Here is a 19,496-nt window from a genome sequence, read left to right as displayed (position 1 = left end):
CAGTGCCACTAGGTAGGAAATCCCATAGAAAATAAGGCATGTACCCTTCACAGCGGCAGAGACTAAGCAGCGTGATCAGCTACTGGAAGAGGCAGTAGCATCTCGAGAGCTTAAAGGCTGTGCAGCCTGCCCCACCATATCCCCATGTATAGCGTAGGAGCTGGGTTTCAGCCAGCATGTGCCACCAGGATGGCCTGGCCAGGAGTCTTAGGAGCACTTTGGCTAGGAGTCTGCAGGTTTGGAAAAAAACAGGCGCATAGGATGGGAAAAGAGTCTATGAACGCCCCCCCCCCCCCCCCATCTTCTTTCAGCCATCCACAGTTGTTGGGGAGAGGCGGGGCAGAAGGGGGCCCAAGGGTAGGGATGGGGATGGGGAATCCCAGCAACTCCCTGACAGCCCTGCCTGTTCCTCTATGCAGGATGGTTCCCCCACCACCTGTCAGCAAGCCCCACGTGTGCCTCTCCACTGTGCTCATCATGACCAGCCTCATCCTCATGGATGCCTACCTGGTGGAGCAGAGCCAGGGCTCCAGGAAGCTGGGCATCTGTGTCATGGTGGCAGTGGGTGACGTGTGCTTCCTGCTGGTGCTCCGCTACGTGGCCATCTGGGTCGGGGCAGAAGTAAAGACAGCTAAGCGGGGCTATGCCATGATCCTCTGGTTCCTGTATGTCTTTGTTCTGGAGATCAAAGTCTACTTTGTATACCAGAACTATAAAGCTGACCGGAAAAGCCTGGATCTCTTAGCCCGCAAAGCACTGACCTTGCTGCTCTCCATCTGCATCCCAGCCCTCTACGTGTTGTTGGTGGCCACGGAGCACATGGAGTACGTCAGAACATTCAAGAAGAAAGAAGATCTCCGCAACCGCCTCTTCTGGGTCATTGTGGACATGCTGGACGTGCTGGACATCCAGGCCAACCTGTGGGAGCCCCAGAAGAAGGGGCTGCCGCTCTGGGCTGAGGGTATCATGTTCTTCTACTGCTACATCTTGCTCCTGGTCCTCCCTTGCGTGTCCCTCTGTGAGATCAGCATGCAAGGGATTGGCATCATGCCGCACCGGATGATGCTGTACCCCATGCTGAGCATGCTCACTGTCAACATTACCACCATCTTCATCCGAGGCAGCAACATGGTCTTCTTCAGGGACGCCCGGGTCTCCAGCATCTTCATGGGCAAGAACATGCTGGCCATTGGGCTGAAGGTTTGTACATTTGTGCAGTACCAGCGGCACCGGCACCATGCACCCCTGGGGCCAGACCTGGCCCTGCAGCACAGCGCCCAGGCCCAGCCCTCCCCAGGGCTGCACAAGTCCCGGAACCAGCCTGCCAGCCCTGAGGAACTCGCCCAGGACAACACGTGACAAGCCAGCAGGAGCCACAGCCTGGGCACCACCACACCTGGCCATACTTGCAAACCCAAGGCAGGCCACTGAGCTCCCCGCCTGGACAGAGGGCAATGACCCTGATTCCTCCTTCCCTGGGCGAAGCTGCTCCAGTCCCTGAGGGCTGCATGGTGAGGGCTCCCCATAGCAGCCTCCATAAGGCTGCAGAGCAGTTCAGGACCTCAGCACCCCACCAAGTGAGACGGGCAGCAGAGCGGAGGAGGCCAGGTTTGCCTGCTGCGCGTCATGTCTGGCTGGGTCCAGGCAGCCCTATCCTGCGCCGGGCTCCCCCCATCAGTGCTCCCCATGCAGCATTGCCCTCTGGCCAGCCAGGGCTCAGGCTGGAGGGGCTGCACGGGGACACGGCAGGTAACCTGCTCCGCTGTTGTGGTTGGCCTTGGCTCCAGCTTGGTGCTTGGCAGCAGCCTGCTCTCTGCTGCGTGAGCCGGGGTCCCCGGCTGGGGGGGCAAGCCTGGGCCTCCCCCTGCCTATCACCCCTCTCAGCCAGCTGCAGGCCTGGGTAGGGGGGGCGACTGTCCTTTTTTGTATCTCCCTCTTTGCAATAAAAGACCTGAGCCCTGCAGCCTCCTGATGTCTGTGTCCCTGCCAGCAGGCAGGTCCCCCCAACTCCCATGGGTGCCTGTCCCTTGTGTGCCTCGACATCCAGCTGCAGAGCACATCTGCAGCAGGGGGCTTGCTCAGTGACAGCCCAGGCCTGGGGAGAGCATCCCAGGCACCTGGATCTGAAGCCATTTCTCCTGGCCAGGAGCTGGGAGAGGAGAGGCAGGTCCTTGTGAGAGTCTGGTGGGCTCTGAGGGTGTCACTGGGCAGGTATGTGTGGAAGCTTTGTCAGCCACCACTGCCTGTGCAACCAGCTGCAGTTACATCAACTGGTGCCAGCCATGCCCAATGGCTGCCCTCCCCAGGGACACGCATAGCAAGTCCCCACACTCCACGTGGAGGGACACCAGCGCAGGTCTGGCAGAGACACACTGCTGGGACAGCATTAGAAACAGAAGGAAAATAACCCAACTGACCCCCTGAAGCTGGGAGGGCACAGGGAAGAGCAGCTCCCTGGCAGTGGAAAGCTCTGTGGAGATGTTGGAAGTATCTCCTTCTGTTGGAGCTGGTGTTGCCACGCTGCCGCCTGCCCTAATACCCAGTGCCACCACAACACTGGCTGAGCTGGGGGGTACTGGGCCCAGGAGCTGGCAGGGAGAAACAGGCCAGTAGACTTGCTCCTCACTGCTAATGTGCTGAACAGAAGCAGGTGACATCCCAGGGAGGATGTCCTCCTTGCAGGCAGTCACACAGGCCTCAGCACGAAGGAACCATTTGGCTCCAGAGAGGCAGGAGGGGAAAGCAGGACCACTTTGGCAGTGCACCAAGTTTGCTCTCTGCTGGGCAGGGCCTACCAGCAGCTGGGGATGGGGACACAGGGACTCAGGAGCACTGCTCCCACGTGGCCCCAGCAAGGCCCTGGCAGCAGTGACGCAGGGGTGAACCACCTCCAGCCTGTCCAGGCCCCAGTCTTCTTCCCTTCTTGCATTAAAGTACAGGTGGAGGTTTGTTCAGCTTTGGATTAAAAATTGAGAGCATAAAACAGCAGACCAATGCCACAAAGGGGTCAGGATAGCCTTGGGCTTTGGGGCTGCCACACTGCTCCCAAGGTAACTCTCCTCTAAAGGCACAAGGATGTGGCAGGCTCTGCATCCCACATCACAAGGCAAGAAGAGGAGGAAGAAGCAGTCAGGCACAGTGCCAAGCAATAAGCCACATGCAAGTTAAAGGCAGCTGAGGATTTCCATGTGGTCTCTAGCCAAGTTGGCACATCCCATTTCTACTGCCTTCCCCCAGTTACACTAAAACCTGTCACCAGAGCAGAACTCACATCACCCACATCACCTACAGGACCTGCAGTGGAAGCAGATGCTTCAGCAACACCCTCAGGTGGGCATGATGGAGTTGCTCATCATTCCATTGAAAGGCCTTTCCCCAGGCCCCACACACCAGCTGCCCACCTGCACACAGCACAGCTGTGCCCAGGGAGCACTCTGCCCTGCAGAGCTGAGGCACTCACCTGGCACACACTCTGACCTGTCAGACAGAAATCATCACCTCCTTGTCAGCACAGCCACAGGAGACAGGGGCAATCAGGAGTGAGGTGAAACAAGAGAGCTGGTGGTCAAACAATGTTGGAGAGAGGCACTAACTCCCATGAGTTCAAACACTTTTGACTGTAGCAGCACCAACACTGGAAAGAAAGTAAAACTGAGGTATTTTATTTCATACAGAATCAGTTTCCTAGAAGCACTAATAGCCCTATAGAGACCACCTTGAGAAGCCAAGAAGAGAGGCAGCCCTGCTGGGGAGATCCTGGGCAGCAGTACCTGAGCACAGTCAGCAGCGTGCCCTGGCTGCGAGGAAGGCCAGCAAATCCAGGAGCTGCATCACCAGGGTGCAGTCCACGCAGAGGGGTGTGATCCTCCCCTTTACGCAGCACTTGTGAGACTACATCCAGATACTGCATCCAGGCTGGGCCCCCAGAAGATAGATGTTGGTCTTCTGGGCTGACTCCAGTTAAGGATGTGAAAGTTGTCAGAGGCTGGAGCACTACAAGAAAAGGCTGGGGGAACAGGAAGAGAAGGCTTTGGGGAGACCTAACAGCATCCCTTTCCCACCCACCCCCCAGACCTATGACAAGGCTACTGAAAAGACAGAGCCAGGCACTTCACTTAGAACAAGACAATGACTATGGACTAAAACCAGGCAGGTTTCCCAGAGGCAGGTAAAAAAAAAGTTTCATCTTGAGAACTTGAAGCAGTGGAGCAGAGGCCAAGAGAGATGGTGGCATCTGTCCTTGGACATTCCCAGACCCAAATGAAGAAGCCCTAGGCAACCTGGTCTGAAGTCAGTGCTAGCCCTGCTCTGAGCAGGCATTGTACCAGAGCTGAGGTCCTTTCCCACCTCAGCTGGTGTCTGATAAGACCTGGAGTAGAGCCAGCAATGCAGGGTAGGGCTCATGATCTCCTAGCTAGAGGAAGAGATGAGCAGGTGCAAGGACAGAGACAGCTGTCAACACCAATGCGCATCTGCATGACAGACATGTCACCCAGGCATGGTGTAAACCACAAACGAAGAGGACATTTCAGCTACAAAAAGCACTGTTTCCTTCAGTTCAGCCTCTGCTCTGCTGCCTAACAGCATCACTGTACAGTGAAAGGCAGATACTAGGAAGAGGGATGACCATCTTCCAGGTCTGGCCAGGGCAGAGTGAGTCCCAGTGCCAGACAACAGCATATCCGTCCAGCAGTCACAAGTTCTTCTGTGAGGGCAGATGGCGCTTGTCTTTGATGGCATTCCTCTTCCTCTTCTTGTTCAGGAAGCTCTCCAGCTTTCCACTCCTCTTCAGCTCTGCATACTTCTCGGCTAGCTCCAATTTCCGCTTCTCAGCTGTAGAGGAGAGGGGAGCAAGGTTTTAAACTGAAGCCCAAATCATCTCTACAGACCAGCCTCTTCTTACCTCTCCCTCCCTGGCTCCAGGCCTGGCTTGTCCCTTGAATACCAGCACTAGAACAATCCCTCCACAGCTCTGTGGAATATTATGGACAACTCACTTCCAGTGCTTGGAGTCCTGTCAGCAGTACTCCCTCTAGGCCTTCCTGCAGCATGTTCACACCAAGTACTTACATTTCTTTAGGAAGAAGGGTTTCTTTCCCTGCTTGGCCAATTCCCTCTGTTGTCTCTTCAAAGACAGCTCCCTCTCCCTCAATTTCTGCTGTTTTTTCTGTGCCTGTTCTTGCTGTGTCTGTACAGAAAGGATGGCCTGTGTCAGCAAGTGTCTAGGCAGACCTCAGGTCACACATCCTCTCTTCTAGTGCATTGCCTCACAGGAGAGGAGATGCTGCACTAAACTCACCATGCGGTTCAGGAGCTGCTGGAGTTTCTCCTTCTGCTCCATGTTCTGACATTTTTTCAGCTGCTTCTGAATCATCTGAAGAAGAGAGCAGAAAGCTGCGTGATTGCTTGCCTGCCACCTCCACTGTGAAAGGCCTTTGCAGAAGCTGCCCCCCCCAAGCAATGGGGGCGAAGGACAGGACACAGCATCACCTCCTTCTCCTGCTTCTTGATGCTGTCCAGGAAGCTGTACGTCTTCATAAAAATTTCAGGCTTATACTCTCCAGACAGGTCATCAAATCGAGGGTCTCTGTGGACCTGAAGGCAGGGAAGGCAAAGGTAAGAGCTGTGGCCAGGATTACCCTGTTAACAGCCTGTTTACTCTCCTTCCATGGATCATACTTGCCATTTTTTTTACTAGCAATATTATGCACCCACCATTGAAAACATCTGCAAACAGTTGGCAAAGACTGAGTCCAATAATCAAGCTGGCAGTCCCTCACAAAGTCGTCATGCCTGCATCCAGTCTACCAAGCAACAGGCATTTCCATATGCAAGTCTACCACCCAGGAGTAGCCAATTCAAGGAACAGCAGCACAAGTGCTGCCTCCAGACCAAGAGCTGGCTGAACTCCCAGACCAAGAGCTGGCTGAACATGTGTTGTCAAGGTGATGGATTTGGGAATTCAAACCTATCTAAATTTTCACAGATTACTTGGGTCAGGTCATACAAAAAGAGATCTCTAACTGTGGAAATTAATATATTAAGATGATCCAGCAATGATAAGTCAAAATTATATTCAGATTAGAAACTAAATGGACATTTGAACTTCCAATGTGATGACTACTGAACAATGACCATAGCTTGCAGTGCAATTGCCATTGGTGGCAGCCATTACATCTTCTAGAAACACTTGGGTCTCAAATGTTCAAGTTACTCCTCAAGTTATGCATTATGCAGGGCAGCAGGTTATACAGAGAGCAGCCGCTCCTGCACCCAATCTTTTGTTCTCCCCAGAGACATGCTAGCACTACCTGCGCTCATGAGACAGTGGTCCAAGCCCAATCCTCCAGAAACAGCCTGTGTCACCTTCGGCAGCCCCATTACCATGTCTGTGCCCTATTAGCATTGCTAAGGGAAGGCAGCTCCTGAACTGGGGAGGGGGAGCACCCACCTTCTTTGTAACAGAGATGACTTGTCGCAGAAAAGGTACAGACTTCTTGGCAGACATTTCCAATGGCCTGAAAAAGAGGAAAATGTACTTAAGAGGAGCAGAGGACAGAATGAGGCCCAGGCTAACGTGTCAGGAGGTTAGCCACACCCTCAGGAGAACACTACTGCATAGTGCAGAAACGGCAGATTCTCCCACTCAATCCTCACCATGTTACCTACAGAGAGCAAAGAGGTAACTCAGTCAAGAGCCAGACAGGGCTACTACAACCAAATGATCTATAAATGTGTGGTTAAAACCATCCCACAGAAAACTTGATACAGCCCCACTATATCAAGTGAAAACTCACCGCCTGCATTAGTAAATGCGCCGTACTCAATTATTTCTCTTCCTCTCCATGTTTTCATTCATCATGCAACAACCTCTTCTATTCCTGGCCCACCAACTCATCCACTCTTCACTAATACTTACACTGAAAGGTGAGACCAAAGTTGTGAATTTCTGCACTGACCTGGTAGTTACAACGACAGGCCAGTTCTACTGTGGCCAGGCTCAGCAAGAAAGCGCACCATAAGACAAGTAAAGAAAAGGTCAGCCCCTAGGAATAAGGGCCATACAGCTTATGGTACATATTCTAAAAGAGACTTCACAGTGAATCAGGACTATGAGGACCATGGTGACAACCAATTAAGTGAACAAGTTCTTCTTGCAACACAGGCCTTTAGAGCTTGATGCTTTAGGTGTATGAGGGGACAGCATAAGGTGGGAGAACGGGGTATTACTTTCCCCATATTACTTGGATGCTCTGACCTGCAATTTGTCAGTACATCAGGTAAGTTATTAGAAACATGAAAAGACCTGTGATCCACCCACTGAGAGTTCCCACAATGTGGGCATTATACCCACATTCAGCAACACAATAACACGGGGCAGGAACATAAACAACCCTGCAGGCATAAGTAAGTTTTCAAATCCCACTTAGGGCAGTGTTCGGCATATTTTCATGTCTGCTGGTGTGGCTATACCCCTGTACAATGCTCTCAAGTCAGCTTTATATAGCATTGCTGAAGCCAGCTCAGTTCCAGAGGATTTCCCTGAAGTCCTTTTTTTTTTTAAGCAGCTCACTTCCATAACAAAAACATGAGAAAACCAGCATGTGGGATTTATAGTGATGCATCACTTAAAGGATTAGGGGAATTAAACAAAAACAGAGTTATGCAAACTGTGTGGCAGAAATAGAGACACTGTGAAGATGTTGCACTACACAAAATCCCCCAGACTCCTGGGTAAAAGGTAAAGCAGAAACATTATTCTAATCAACTGTTTACGGCAGAAGAAACATGTATTCAGGAGAGATTCAGAAATAGGTTAGGGAATGCCAGTGTAACAGAGGAAACCCGTTCAAATCACTTAGATACGACTCTGAGGACTGAAAACCAGCTAACTACCGCAAATAAGGAGTAATGGTATAACAGTTGTTACCAGTGGGGCCCCGTGGAGGACTGTAAAAAAGATCTGATAGTTTTTGTTGTGTTGAATACATTTTATAGTCACCACATCAATAGCACCTACAGAGTATGCAAATAGGAGATGTAAAGACCACTGAGGACAGGAAAAAGTCTGTAACAATAAGTACTGTAGAGGGGAAAAAAAGAAAATCAACACAGAGAAGCCACAGAAGAGACAACAGCAGAAGGACAAATGAAATTCCACAACAATTGGCTGTCACTGCAACTCCAGCCAGTGGGAGCCAGGCAGAAGATGCTGATAAGCTGGAAGGAGTTTAGAAAACAGCAAGGTAACTATTTCAGGACCCAGGGAACACAAGTAAAGCACTATCATACAGCTTAAAAGAGAAGTATACCATGCTATGGGTTAAAAGTGCCTTAAGACAGAGGCTGTAAAGGAATTGAGTGCCAATTTAACTATCAAGTAACAGGTGGTTGTTGCGGATTTGAGCAGGATAGGCTATTAAGAGCTCTGAAACAGCAACAGACCATTCCCAAATGAAACACTATAACAAAAGGCATTATTGTGTAGCACATTTAAGGAGAGCTACATCAGCTCCAAGGCAATGCCAACACTGTGAGGAGCGCCTAGCATAACTTCTGGAGTGCAGAGAGCACACACACACATTTTTCTGATCACAAAAGAACCTCTTTACCCCTTTTTGCCTTGTTGCTGCTTCACCGTAGCTTTGGTAGGTTTTGCAGTTTTCTTCCCGCTGGTCACCTGCTTGCACACTCTTGTTCTCATATCACTCTGCACCCACAGTAGTTCCTCAAAAGACACATGAGATTGATCTGGAAGAGAGCACAGGACACACCTGAATCTAACAGCTTCTCAAGGCACTTCCCACCCCCAAATTCCACCAAGAGGGATGTCTCAGAGCCTGAGACAGTGACACGAGCACAGTGGTGCCATCCCTATATAATCGCATGGCAGAAAGAAGCCACTGCATCTCTTGGCCTTTGATTTCTCTCTCATTAATCACTGCAGTCTTTAGCACTAGAATAGTCTCCCCTCTCCCCAATGTGTCTTTGCTTCTCTCTCTGCTCAGTAGCACACACAAGACCAGTTCAAAGTTTTCACCTGGTACCAAGAACGGTACGAGCTCTGCACCGGGCTATGTTTTGGCCGCATTGCAAATTCTGAGGGGTCACCTCTCAGTCCTGACTCTCTCACTTTAACAGACTGTTCATGTCCCATCGCCTTTAAATGGGCATCGTCACATCTCTCACACCATGAGACCAGCCACAAGGTGCAGGAAAACCATGTGGCCTGTTCAGTCTGTCTGTTAAGACTCTCAGACTGTCCCCACTGCACATGCGCCATAGCTCTGCTCAGTCTGCAACGAAGCAATTCCCACGGCAGAGCCTCCTCAGCACCCCAGAGGCCTGAAATCCAGACATTCAACCTTCACCATCTCTCTAGCAATAGAAATAGCTTATAGCCTGATTCACTGGGGGACAAACAAAACCCCGCAACACCAAAAAGCAGTTTCATATTCTAGCCCTGCCATGAGCTCCCCACAAGCTATTTACAACTTGTGTTTCATAAAATATTCCTTCTCTTCTCTGACTGCTGACTAGAAGACCAACAAACAACACAAGAAACAGCAAAACCAATTCTACCCAAAGTGCTGATGAATGTACAAGATATTCTTCTGGAATTTTCTGCTGCTATGTTTCTTTAATATCCCTCAGTGATAGTTATAAATGCTTCTTATAACCACAACATAAAAATATTATCAACAATTCTTTCTGGATTTATACCTCTCAGTGTTCAGGGCTAGCAATCAGAAAACATTTAAGGCAGCACTTGGATATGCTCATTCCGTTCTCTGGATGATGGTAGGGGCAAGAAGGAACAGGAGGGTTTGCATTGGCTCCCTTCTGAAGGAGAAAGTCTTGGCAAACACCACCTAGGCAGCATTTGCTTGCTCAACACCTTTGAGCAGTGGCAGGCACACGGTCTTTCTAAGCAATACTATGCATTTGGCACAAAATACCCCAACTGTGGCCTAGCAAAAACAATCACATCCTGCCTGTGTTGGTTGACCTTAGCTGGATGTCAGGTGCCACTCTATCACTCCCCTCCTCAGTCAGACAGGGGAGAGAAAAGACAACAAAAGGCTCGTGGGTCAAGATAAGGACAGGGAGAGATCACTCACCAATTACCAGGACAGTCAAAACAGACTCACCTTGGGGAAAATTAATTTAATTTATTACCAATCAAATCAGAGTAGGGTAATGAGAAATAAAAACTAAATCTTAAAACACCTTCCCCCCACCCTTCCCTTCTTCCTGGGCTCAGCTTCACTCCCAACTTCTCTACCTCCTCCCCCCTGAGCAGCGCAGGGGGATGGGGAATGGGGGTTGTAGTCAGTTCTTCACACGTTGTCTCTGCCGCTCATTCTCTTCCCCTGCTCCAGCATAAAGTCCCACCCACAGGAGACAGTCCTTCATGAACTTCTCTAACATGGGTCCTTCCCACATGCTGCAGTTCTTCAAGAATTGCTCCAGCTTGAGTCCTTTCCATGGGGTGCAGTCCTTCAGGAACAGACTGCTCCAGCATGGGTCCCCCACGGGGTCACAAGTCCTGCCAGCAAACCTGCTCCAGCGTGGGCTCCTCTTTCCACAGGGTCACAGGTCCTGTCAGGAGCCTGCTCTAGCGCGGGGTCTCCACAGGGGCACATCCACCTGTTCCAGTGTGGGATCCTCCATGGGCTGCAGGTGGATATCTGCTCCATCATTAACCTCCACAGGCTGCAGGGGGACAGCCTGCCCCATCATGGTCTTCACCACAGGCTGCAAGGGAATCTCTGCTCCGGCGCCTGGAGCACTGACAAGGAGCTGAGCTCCTTCCTCCTTCACTGACCTTGGTGTCTGCAGAGTTGTTTCTCTCACATGTTCTCACTCCTCTCTACCAGTTGCTGTTCTGCAGCAGTTTTTTCCCCCCTTCTTAAATACATTATCACAGAGGCACTACCACCGTTGCTGATAGAGCCCCTGGCCAAGGCTGAGCTAATGGGACATGGGGGAAGCTTCTGGCATCTTCTCACAGAAGCAACCCTTGTAGCCCCCCCGCTACCAAAAACTTGCTGTGTAAACCCAGTACACTGCCCCATGACCAAGGTTTCTGCATGCTCTGCCCAAATCTGCTGCCAAATTCAGGAAGCAACATGAGGTCAGTCACATTGGCTCAGAGCATGGACTCATCATCCCAGTCACTCTCATCTTGGCAATAACCAAGACTTTCTGCTTCAGAATCTACTCACATCATCAGGAAAACGTAGTGAGCATATCCAAGCACTGCCTCAAGAAATGTTTTCTTTTTGCTTGTTCTGAACACCCAGGAACTCTGCTCTGTCAACGCTCGTTAGTCCTCTGAGGAAGGTTAAGGGAAGACCGTATATCCAGTTTGCCACACAAGGGACAAAGGAAATGTGAATACAGCACTATTTCATTACACTGCTTCCCCAAAACATCCTTCCCACTTATCTTACTGCAGTTTGATATCCTCTTTTGCTTGGGCTCCCGCAAATACCCCTGCCCCCTATCTTCTTAGGGATGACAGCACTATTGCCCCTTCTGATCTCCCTCAGGTTCTCCATCTTTCCCCATGTCACTCTTGTACAATCACTTACTGCCTGCCTGCCCAGAATGTGAAATCACCTTCAGACCAAAGAACTGTGCCCATGTTCAGGTAAGAGCTGAGGGCCAAGCAGCTCAGCAACTTAAAGTAATGACGCTGTTGGGGTTCAAAGGGACTTAAAAAACCAATACATTCTAGGACTTAGAGAAGAGCATCTGCCACCATGCTGTTCAAATTCAGTGCAGATAGCTTTAGACTGCTGCATTACAGGAAAAATCTGTGCCAATTATACAAATTACTGGGGTATAGAGCAATTAATCACTGTATAGGGCAATATTTGTGCATCACTGGATACTCAAAGCATCACCAGACAGACAAATGAAAAACTCTGAGCAAGGACAGTCATAAGAGCAAAGAAAGCATTAAAGGAAAGGAAGAATGATGTGGAAGCTACTCTAACATTTCATGAAGACAGACAAGACACCATCACTTGCACTACAATACTCCACTTGGCTGCAATTCCAAAACAATACTGTTAAAATAGCAAAGGCTTACAAGATATCAATGAAAATGAGATAAAGACACCTTATAAAAAGACGCAATATTTAGCAAAGGATTAGAAAAGAGATTTGGTATAAATCAGACAAAGTGAAGGCATGCAGAGCTTCCACTGATATTTCAATACTGGTATGGGATACCAGACCAGACTTGACTACACAAAACCTAATGGGGAAAGTGCTGACACAGCGTATCAGTCCATGAAATACATCCTACTATGTATTTGTAGGAGACTAAATTAGCTACTTGCACTGATAAAAACATCATTTGACATCAGCATAAAAAAAAAGCAGCCTGTTTTGGGGCAGAAGTGAACGGTCCCAGCAGGCGTTCACTGCTGGGCAGCAGTTTTGGCAACTGTGTGTGTGAAAAGGTTGCTGGCTTCCTGCTCCAAAGTGGCTGGTCCTATCCATAGCCTCTGCATGCACAAGCAGAGTTCATGATTCTTAAAACACAGGATTAGCTTACTTTCCTTGTTTCTTGAATTCTTTCTTGATACTTTAATTTCCCATTTTTTTTTCCATTCCTTTTCCCCCCTGAATATAATTTACCTTTTCTGCACTGTCTCTATAGCCCATTTCATCTTCCCTCCTGCCATTTTTTCCCTCCCTCCATTATTTTGTGGATTGTTTCCTCCTCTTTCCACCTCTTACTTAGCTACTGTTACCTGCTGATAACATGGGCATTTCCTGCCCACCAGCACAGCCTCCCCAAGTTTCCTCTCCTCTTGCTGACTCCTGTGACACATGGGACAGCTTATGCCTTTCTCAGCTGAACCTGAGAACTATACAACCTGCTGAGCACATCAAAGAGTGTCCAGGATGCAAAAACAGATGGCCTAAGAAATGGCTTGTGTCCGTCCAGTGATTCCCCACTGAGAAACTTAGTGCTAGACTCTAATATAACTACTTCTGTTCCAGAAACGAGATTACAGAGGGCCCAGACAGATGGTAAAATCAAAATTGCTGTTCCCATTCATATCCAGCTGTGGGAAGAAAAGGGTGACTGTCAGTGGTCTTCTCTCCGAGTTTTGCTGAAGCTCACCATTAAGAGAGGAAGACAAAATGCCTACAGATGAGGCACCCCACCCACCACTGGAAGCCCCTTTCTAAAAGCCTACCTCTAGATGAGATGTGCCCTCCCTCCCCCCCCCGCCGCCCCACACAAACACAGCAAGGAGACTCCTCTCACAAGACAACCAGTAACTTCTCACACCTGTGACACACCATGCCATGTATTTAGCAGCATTTAATACTGATGTCCATTCCCTCACAATTCTCTTCAAGGGCCTTTGACATATTTCTCATAAGGCTTTCATTCTCACCTTGATCATTTTCAGACAAGGAAACCACATTGCGTATACTGCTGCAGATGAGAACTGCCTCAACACACTGAACCTAAGCACCACCGCTGTTGCCACAGCTATAAATCCCCTGGTTCTTCAGTTTACCTGTCCTGTTGAGGACCTTTCAAACTGCTGCACATCTAAATTTGCACAGAGCCATTATCATTGAGAAGATGTACGACATCTTCCGCACACAGGGAAGGCGACTGGGGAGAAGAGAAGGAGAAGCCCTGTAAGGTTTTGTTCTCTCAAACCGCTCAAACTGAAACCCTGCTGTTGATAAACTCGCCCTCTGAGCAGAGCAGGTGGGGGGAAGAAAGCAGAAGAATGAAGGAGCTGGAATACGGAAAGGGACCGAGCCGTTTGCCAATTCGTTTCCCACCGAACGGGTGGCCGCGACAACCCGACCACGTCGGGAGACGCGCTGCGGTCTGGGTGACGCCAGGAACTGGTGCAGGCCGCACCGCCCTCCGGACCTTCCGAGTGCGCCGCGCCGGCGCCCCCGCGGAGGGGCAGCAAATCCCGGCCCGGGGAGCACCACAGTTCCCGGAGAGCCCTGCCGCCCCGCAGGGCCCGCCTGCGCGGGGTAGCCCTTACCTCTGCTACCAGCCCCCGCGCCGCTACCCGCGCCCTCGGCCCCCGGGGGGCTCCCGTTGCCGTCGCTGTCGCCGCCGTCGCTGCTGTCACCGGAGCTCTCGCCCTCCGCCGCCTTCAGCCTTCCGAGGGGCTGCTCCGCGGCCCCAGGCGCGCTCCGGCGCAGCCGCCGCCGCCCCCCCGCCTCCTCCTCCTCCTCCGCGGCGGAGGCGGCTCTCCTCCGTCCCGCCGCCTGTGCCCGCCGGTCCCAGCCCCCCACGCCCCCCTGACGCGGCCGCATCGCCGCCCACTCCCAGCAGCAACGCGCGGTCCCAGCGGCACCGGGCCCGACCAGCCCCCCCCCCAAAGTCCCTCCACCCCTCGGGGCGCCGCTCCCGCCCCCGCCCCTGCCCGGGCCCGGGCCCGCCGCGAGCCAGCTGCAGACGCGGAAGCAGCGCGGTGAAGGCTGAGAGCGCACGCGGGACCGGAAGTAGCGGGGCGGGGAGCAACAGCGCACGCGCAGGCAGAGCCAGGCGGGTGGAGGAAGAGGTGTTTATAGGCGCGGGTATGGCGCGCAGTGCGCGTGCGCGGCCGGCGGCCCCGCCCCCTCCAGCGCGTCGCCCAGGAGACGAGCCAGGGCGGTGTCGTGCGGGCCGCGGGGGAAGGCTTCGGCCTCGGGCCAGGGGGCCGGAGCGGCGGTGGACGGCGAGAGACTGTCGGCCAGGGCGCGGAGCTGTGCGGCCAGCAGGCTGAGCCCCCGTCCCGGCGGCGGCGGGGCGGCGGCAGCCGCGGGCGGCCGCGCCGTGGTACGTGGCGTGGGGCGGTGCTGTTGGGCGCGCAGGTAGGCCGCCTCCTCTTCCCTGCAGCGGAGACGGGGGTGAGGGGCGGCCCGGGGCACGGCACCACTCTGCCCTTCTCCCCGTTGGAGCCCTCACCTGAGGCAGTGGCTGGTGCAGGTGATGGCGTGGCCCCCGCCGTCCCGCCGCGCTGACACGCAGAGCCAGGCCCAGGTCCGGTCCCTGCGCAGCACGCGCAGCACTGCGGTCCCTGCTGCGGCCCCGGCCCCGAGCGCTGCAGGCAAGGGGCTGCATTAGCCTGCGGCAGGGCACGGTGGCCCCAGTTGCCAGGGCAGAGTGGTATGCTGCCTGTGGACCCTGTAGGCTGCCCTTATGGGGTCTGTAGTCAGACTGCTGCTCTGGCCCCACCGGGACAGAAGCCACAGGGAGTGGAGTCGGGTCCGTAACAGTCCTGCCCTCTCAAAAAGCTGGGGCTCAAGCAGGCTTGTCCCTCCTCTGCACTGTGGCAAAGCAGGGTTTCCAAGCTTGGAAGCTACCTGTGACCTTATAGACAGTGTATGGGATGTGTAGCCAATTCCCCGCTTCGTTCTTTTTGGAGCAGGGACCCACAGCGGGCAGGACTAAATTCACTTTGTTTCTGTTGTCCTGGACAGCCAGGTTTCAGGTGTAGCCAGAGAAAGACACGCATGTTCCCAGGCCTGACACTCACCCACAGCCCTGTGCTGGGCGGCCGCTAGGTCAGCATCCTCAGGGTGCAGGAGGCTGTACCACGACTGACCGATCAGTTCTTCCCTGCAGTAGCCAAGGTGGTAGGTGACACTGGGGAAGACAACGGGAGTGGGGACTGAGTGCTTTGCAGGGTCTGCACCATGTCAGCAAGCAGCAGCTGTTGCATGATGGAGGAGAGAGGAAAACAACAGGAGTACAGAAATGAGTTGCAAATGAAGGAGAGAAGAGGCTTGGGAAGTGTCTGGGAGAGTCTCACTGCTTGCGCAGGGTCCAGCCTGCATCCCACGCATGGGCTTGGTGAAGGGAAATGATCCTTGCTGCCCAAGATGCACAGCTGGGGCTGTGGTGCGAGCAGGCACCCCTCACCTCTCCGTGACATCGGTAAACGTCATGTCTAGGACGTGCGTGCTCTGGAATAGGTTGTCCTGGGAACCAGCATCGTTGTCTACAGGCAACCGCACGACTGGTGTGCAGAGGGCCAGGAAGGCTGTGGTGGAGGGGGAGGCTGGCCAGCACAGGGCCGTGAAGCGCCCATGCACTGCCACAGCCTGATTCCCCCCGTGCTGCAGCCTGAAGGCCTTGGACGTGCGCATCTCACTGACAAATGTGACTTCTGCAGGGAAACAAACCATCCAGAGCGGGTCAGGGGCTCCCTCGCTCTGCTCCCAGCAGGGCTGGCCCTGGTTCCCTGACTGCATCCATGAAGGGCCAGAGCAGGGTGGCAGCATCTGTGTGATGCCAGCTGAGGCCTCCCTTACCCCTGCCGGGCTCCTCCTGGGCAAGGAGGAGCTTCTTGCGCGCATCCTCATGTGCTCGCCCATCTAGGATGTCAAAGACTGTGTCCCCCTGGGCGAGCAGCTCCACCTGATAAAGAGGGGGCTGCTGTCACAGACTGCGCCTGCCCTGGTGGGCTGTGCACTCGCCCCACGAGCATGCAGCCCACCAGAGCCACAGGCCAGCGTCTGCTGGGGCAGTGTGCCATAAATAAATAAAGGCACCAGGACAGGTACGGGGACAGTGACCACAAATGCCCAGTGGGCAGGCCTTACCATGGAGAGGCCCAGGACCTGAGCCACATTCTCTGAGATGTACACCAGCTTGCCGTTGGCCAAGAGCACAAGCAGAAACCCTGGCAGCAGGGAGAGCAGCTCTGCGCCGAGGGCTGGTCCCACAGGAAGAGCCGAGTCTGCAGGGGGAGCACAGGGTGAAGTGCTGTCTTGATAGGGCAGGAGCAGGGCCCCACACAGAGCCAAGCTAGTGTGGAGTACAGCAGTACCATGGGTACCTGGAGGGAACAGCTGAGCCCCCCGCAGCCGGAGGCACACCAGGGCCATGGTGTGGAGGTAGGAGAGGCGCTCCTTCTCCTGCGCAGAAATGGGCAGCAGGGAGCGCAGCGCGTGCAGCTCCGTGTTGATCTGGTCCCGGCGAGCCTTGGAGGCACTCTTGGTTGACCTGCAAAGCCAGCCGTCTGGGGAGACGTGTCCAGGGAGGGAGAGGGACAGCATTCCCTGCCCACTGCTATGGGGAGAATTGCAAGCTCGGGGACATGGAGTAGAAATGCTCCTCTAGAGAGGTCCAGCACCCATGTCAGCTGCCTCTAGGAGAGCAAACCTTGGTGGCTGTTTTGGTGCAGCAGACGCAGGCAGAGGTGCTCACGGCTATCCAGGGGGACACACTGCTGGCATGGTTGGTGCCCCTCTCGCTGGGGGCCATGTTGGACAATGACCTGTGCTTTGGGGGGGAGCCTGAGTGACACAACCTCCCCACCAATCCCCACAATGATGGAAACTGCATCCAGTACCAGAATGTGAGCGCCAGCCCATTGCATCTGCCTTTACTCTTCAACCACCTGAAATCTCTCTTCCCCTCCAAGCTCCCACACCTCTTCCCCACGCGCCAGCTGGCAACCGCATTGTCCCAAGCTGGTGCCAGCCCCTTGCAAGGGCCATTGGGCACTATGCAAGCTGGCCCAGGGCTCTCCCCAGCTAGGAGGCCATTACAGCCCCGTAGGCGGGAGACAGTAGGGAGCTCACCTGAACGGCTTCGAGGCACTGGGTGCCTGCTTGCCCCTCCTGGGCAGGCAGCTCATCTCTGCCTGCAGCGGCCTGTGGCAGTGGCTGCAGAAGACGGTCATGGTGCCGGCACTAGGATGCCTGAAGCTGGCAGCGCACCGTTGCCTCCTTCGCCTCTGGCTGCATCTGAACCTGCTGACCCCGCTGCTCCCAGCCTCCTTTTGTACCCTCCTGGGGTGCAGGGGCCAAGCCGCTCTTGGAGAGAGCTACCTCTCATGACGCAACTCCAAACAGCTCGGGGCTATTTTTAGAAGGCAGGCTGCTAAAAATAGCCCTTGCAGCCGGCTGCAATCTGAGAGGGGAAGCAATAAAAGGAAGCCAGGATCTTTAAAGCAAACCTGGCTGCTCAGGAGGGGGCAATGATGAAGGTAGCAGGGATCCCCCCGTGGGGCACACATCCGCCCAGCTCCCAGCCCACAGTTATTGCCAGCCCAGCAGAAGGTCCATGATGGGCTGAAGGCCTGTAGCTAGTCCACCCGCCTGGCAGCTGCTCTCCAGCATCACTGATGACCGAGCTGGGTGCTGGGAGAGGGAGCTGATATGCTGAGAAAATGCACTGGAGACATCTGGACCAAGGTGGTGAGCAGCATCCCATCCCCGGGTCTGCAGCAGGGTCCTGGTGGAAGGAGGTCCGGGCCACAGTGCCCCTGAACCTGAGGGAACCCTTGAAGGGAAGTGGGGTGCCTGTGTCCCTCTCACTGGTGACCCCCTTCTTTTCTTCTCCCCACCAAAGGTTTGCTCTCCTAGAGGCAGCTGGCATGGGGCACTGAGCCCTTCTAGGGCCTGTGCCTCCGCTCAATGTCCCAGAGATTGTGATTCTCCCCAGCGAAGCCCCAGTGACCACCATTCATGGACAGAGCCAGGGGCACCTTGGGGAGCCTCTGTGCTCAGCACCACACTGCCCAGTGCAGTGAGCCTGGGTGGTCTGCAGGTGTTTCCTGGTGGCTAGTACCCTACAAGGAGAGTAAGCTTCGTGCTTCAGTGCTGGTGAAGGGGATGCCATGGCAAAGAACTCCCACCATTTCATGGCACAGCTTGAGAGAGAGCCTGTGGCTGAGGCAGCTGGTTGAGCAGGGGAGCTGAAGCTGCTGGACAGTGCATGGGAGATGCCTACCCAGCCCTCACAGGTAACCTGCAGGTGCCAAGGACCACAAAGGGTGAGCCCAGGCTGGGGGTGCTCTCCCTGAGCCAGATGTGCTGTCAGCACACCCTGGCTCCCTTCAGGCCCCAGCCCTGCCATTGATGCTCATCATCCACCACAGTGAGGTGCTGCCAGTACGTGAAGAACAAGCTCTTGTTGCAACTGCGGTGCCTTCTGTTCTCTTGTCATGGGGTTTTCACTGCTCTTGTGCCACTCCAGGCAGCCCCATTGCACCCGCATTGACCACCTCCTGCAGGCTGAGGAGCCCAGGCACCTCTGCAACCTCATCCTGCTGGATGAGCAGCATTTGACCCTGACTACATGCCAGCCCTCAGGGCAGGGGAGATGGGCCCTCTGCCACCCATTCCCAGCATGCAGTCGCCACCATCTCTTGGCTGCCCTGTTACTTTATATTCCAGGGAACACCCTGAGCACCTCCCTAGCTTTCCCTGTGTTAGCTCTGCTATAGTTGCCAGTGGAGCTCCTCTTCACATCAGGCACCTCACCTCCACAGAAGGGGTTCAGGCACAGCCCTCTGTGCTGCCTGGGAAGGCTGCCCCAGACATCCCTCCACCTCCCTCCCTGGGGCAAGGAGCTGTGGGGCACAGCCCAGGAGACACGCACCATCTTTCTCCCTGCACTCTTGCAGGGCAGCACAGCAGCCCCAGGCAAGAGGCAGGCACACCAGGGCAGTGCTGCTGTGAGGCACCCAGCTCCCCTTCTCCCACCCCAGCCA

At 53.9% G+C, this 19,496-nt stretch overlaps 3 protein-coding genes across 3 annotated transcripts; 1 reads left to right on the top strand and 2 right to left on the bottom strand.

Annotated features, from left to right (window-relative positions):
* Window positions 1–1,956, top strand: LOC142081021 (transmembrane protein 121-like). Its single transcript, XM_075147428.1, has one exon. The coding sequence runs from the start codon at window positions 145–147 to the stop codon at window positions 1,357–1,359; it is 1,215 nt and encodes a 404-aa protein (XP_075003529.1). The 5' UTR covers window positions 1–144; the 3' UTR covers window positions 1,360–1,956.
* A 1,686-nt stretch (window positions 1,957–3,642) lies between these two features.
* RRP36 (ribosomal RNA processing 36) lies at window positions 3,643–14,337 on the bottom strand. Its single transcript, XM_075147433.1, has 7 exons — window positions 14,046–14,337; window positions 8,613–8,751; window positions 6,452–6,518; window positions 5,491–5,595; window positions 5,300–5,374; window positions 5,071–5,188; window positions 3,643–4,833 (listed from the first exon to the last, which is right to left on the bottom strand). Exons 1-7 carry the CDS (start codon window positions 14,320–14,322, stop codon window positions 4,694–4,696), a joined length of 921 nt encoding a protein of 306 aa, XP_075003534.1. The 5' UTR covers window positions 14,323–14,337; the 3' UTR covers window positions 3,643–4,693.
* Window positions 14,338–14,574: 237 nt separating this feature from the next.
* LOC142081252 (neuronal PAS domain-containing protein 4-like) lies at window positions 14,575–19,365 on the bottom strand. The gene is made up of 8 exons (XM_075147942.1): window positions 17,581–19,365; window positions 16,833–16,999; window positions 16,597–16,733; window positions 16,306–16,411; window positions 15,914–16,160; window positions 15,528–15,637; window positions 14,957–15,092; window positions 14,575–14,881 (listed from the first exon to the last, which is right to left on the bottom strand). The coding sequence occupies exons 1-8, from the start codon at window positions 17,679–17,681 to the stop codon at window positions 14,575–14,577; spliced, it is 1,311 nt and encodes a 436-aa protein (XP_075004043.1). The 5' UTR covers window positions 17,682–19,365.
* Between the last annotated feature and the right edge of the window lie 131 nt (window positions 19,366–19,496).

Source organism: Calonectris borealis, chromosome 3, assembly GCF_964195595.1.
Source record: "Calonectris borealis chromosome 3, bCalBor7.hap1.2, whole genome shotgun sequence".
In the NCBI taxonomy this organism is placed as follows: domain Eukaryota; kingdom Metazoa; phylum Chordata; class Aves; order Procellariiformes; family Procellariidae; genus Calonectris; species Calonectris borealis.
This window is presented reverse-complemented; position numbering and strand designations above follow the sequence as displayed.

Bases quoted from the DNA above. Each gene is read 5' to 3' on its own strand.
- LOC142081252 (XM_075147942.1), bottom strand. From the start codon at position 17,681: ATGACCGTCTTCTGCAGCCACTGCCACAGGCCGCTGCAGGCAGAGATG. The intron at 15,093-15,527 runs GTGAGTGTCAGG...CCTTGCCTGCAG, and splicing joins CGCCCAGCACAGGGCTGTGG to CGCTCGGGGCCGGGGCCGCA. The intron at 14,882-14,956 runs GTGAGGGCTCCA...TCTCCGCTGCAG, and splicing joins TGCACCAGCCACTGCCTCAG to GGAAGAGGAGGCGGCCTACC.
- RRP36 (XM_075147433.1), bottom strand. From the start codon at position 14,322: ATGCGGCCGCGTCAGGGGGGCGTGGGGGGCTGGGACCGGCGGGCACAG. The intron at 6,519-8,612 runs GTAAAGAGGTTC...CCTCTTTTTCAG, and splicing joins CAGCAACAAGGCAAAAAGGG to GCCATTGGAAATGTCTGCCA. The intron at 4,834-5,070 runs GTAAGTACTTGG...TCTCCTCTACAG, and splicing joins ACCCTTCTTCCTAAAGAAAT to CTGAGAAGCGGAAATTGGAG.
- LOC142081021 (XM_075147428.1), top strand. From the start codon at position 145: ATGTATAGCGTAGGAGCTGGGTTTCAGCCAGCATGTGCCACCAGGATG.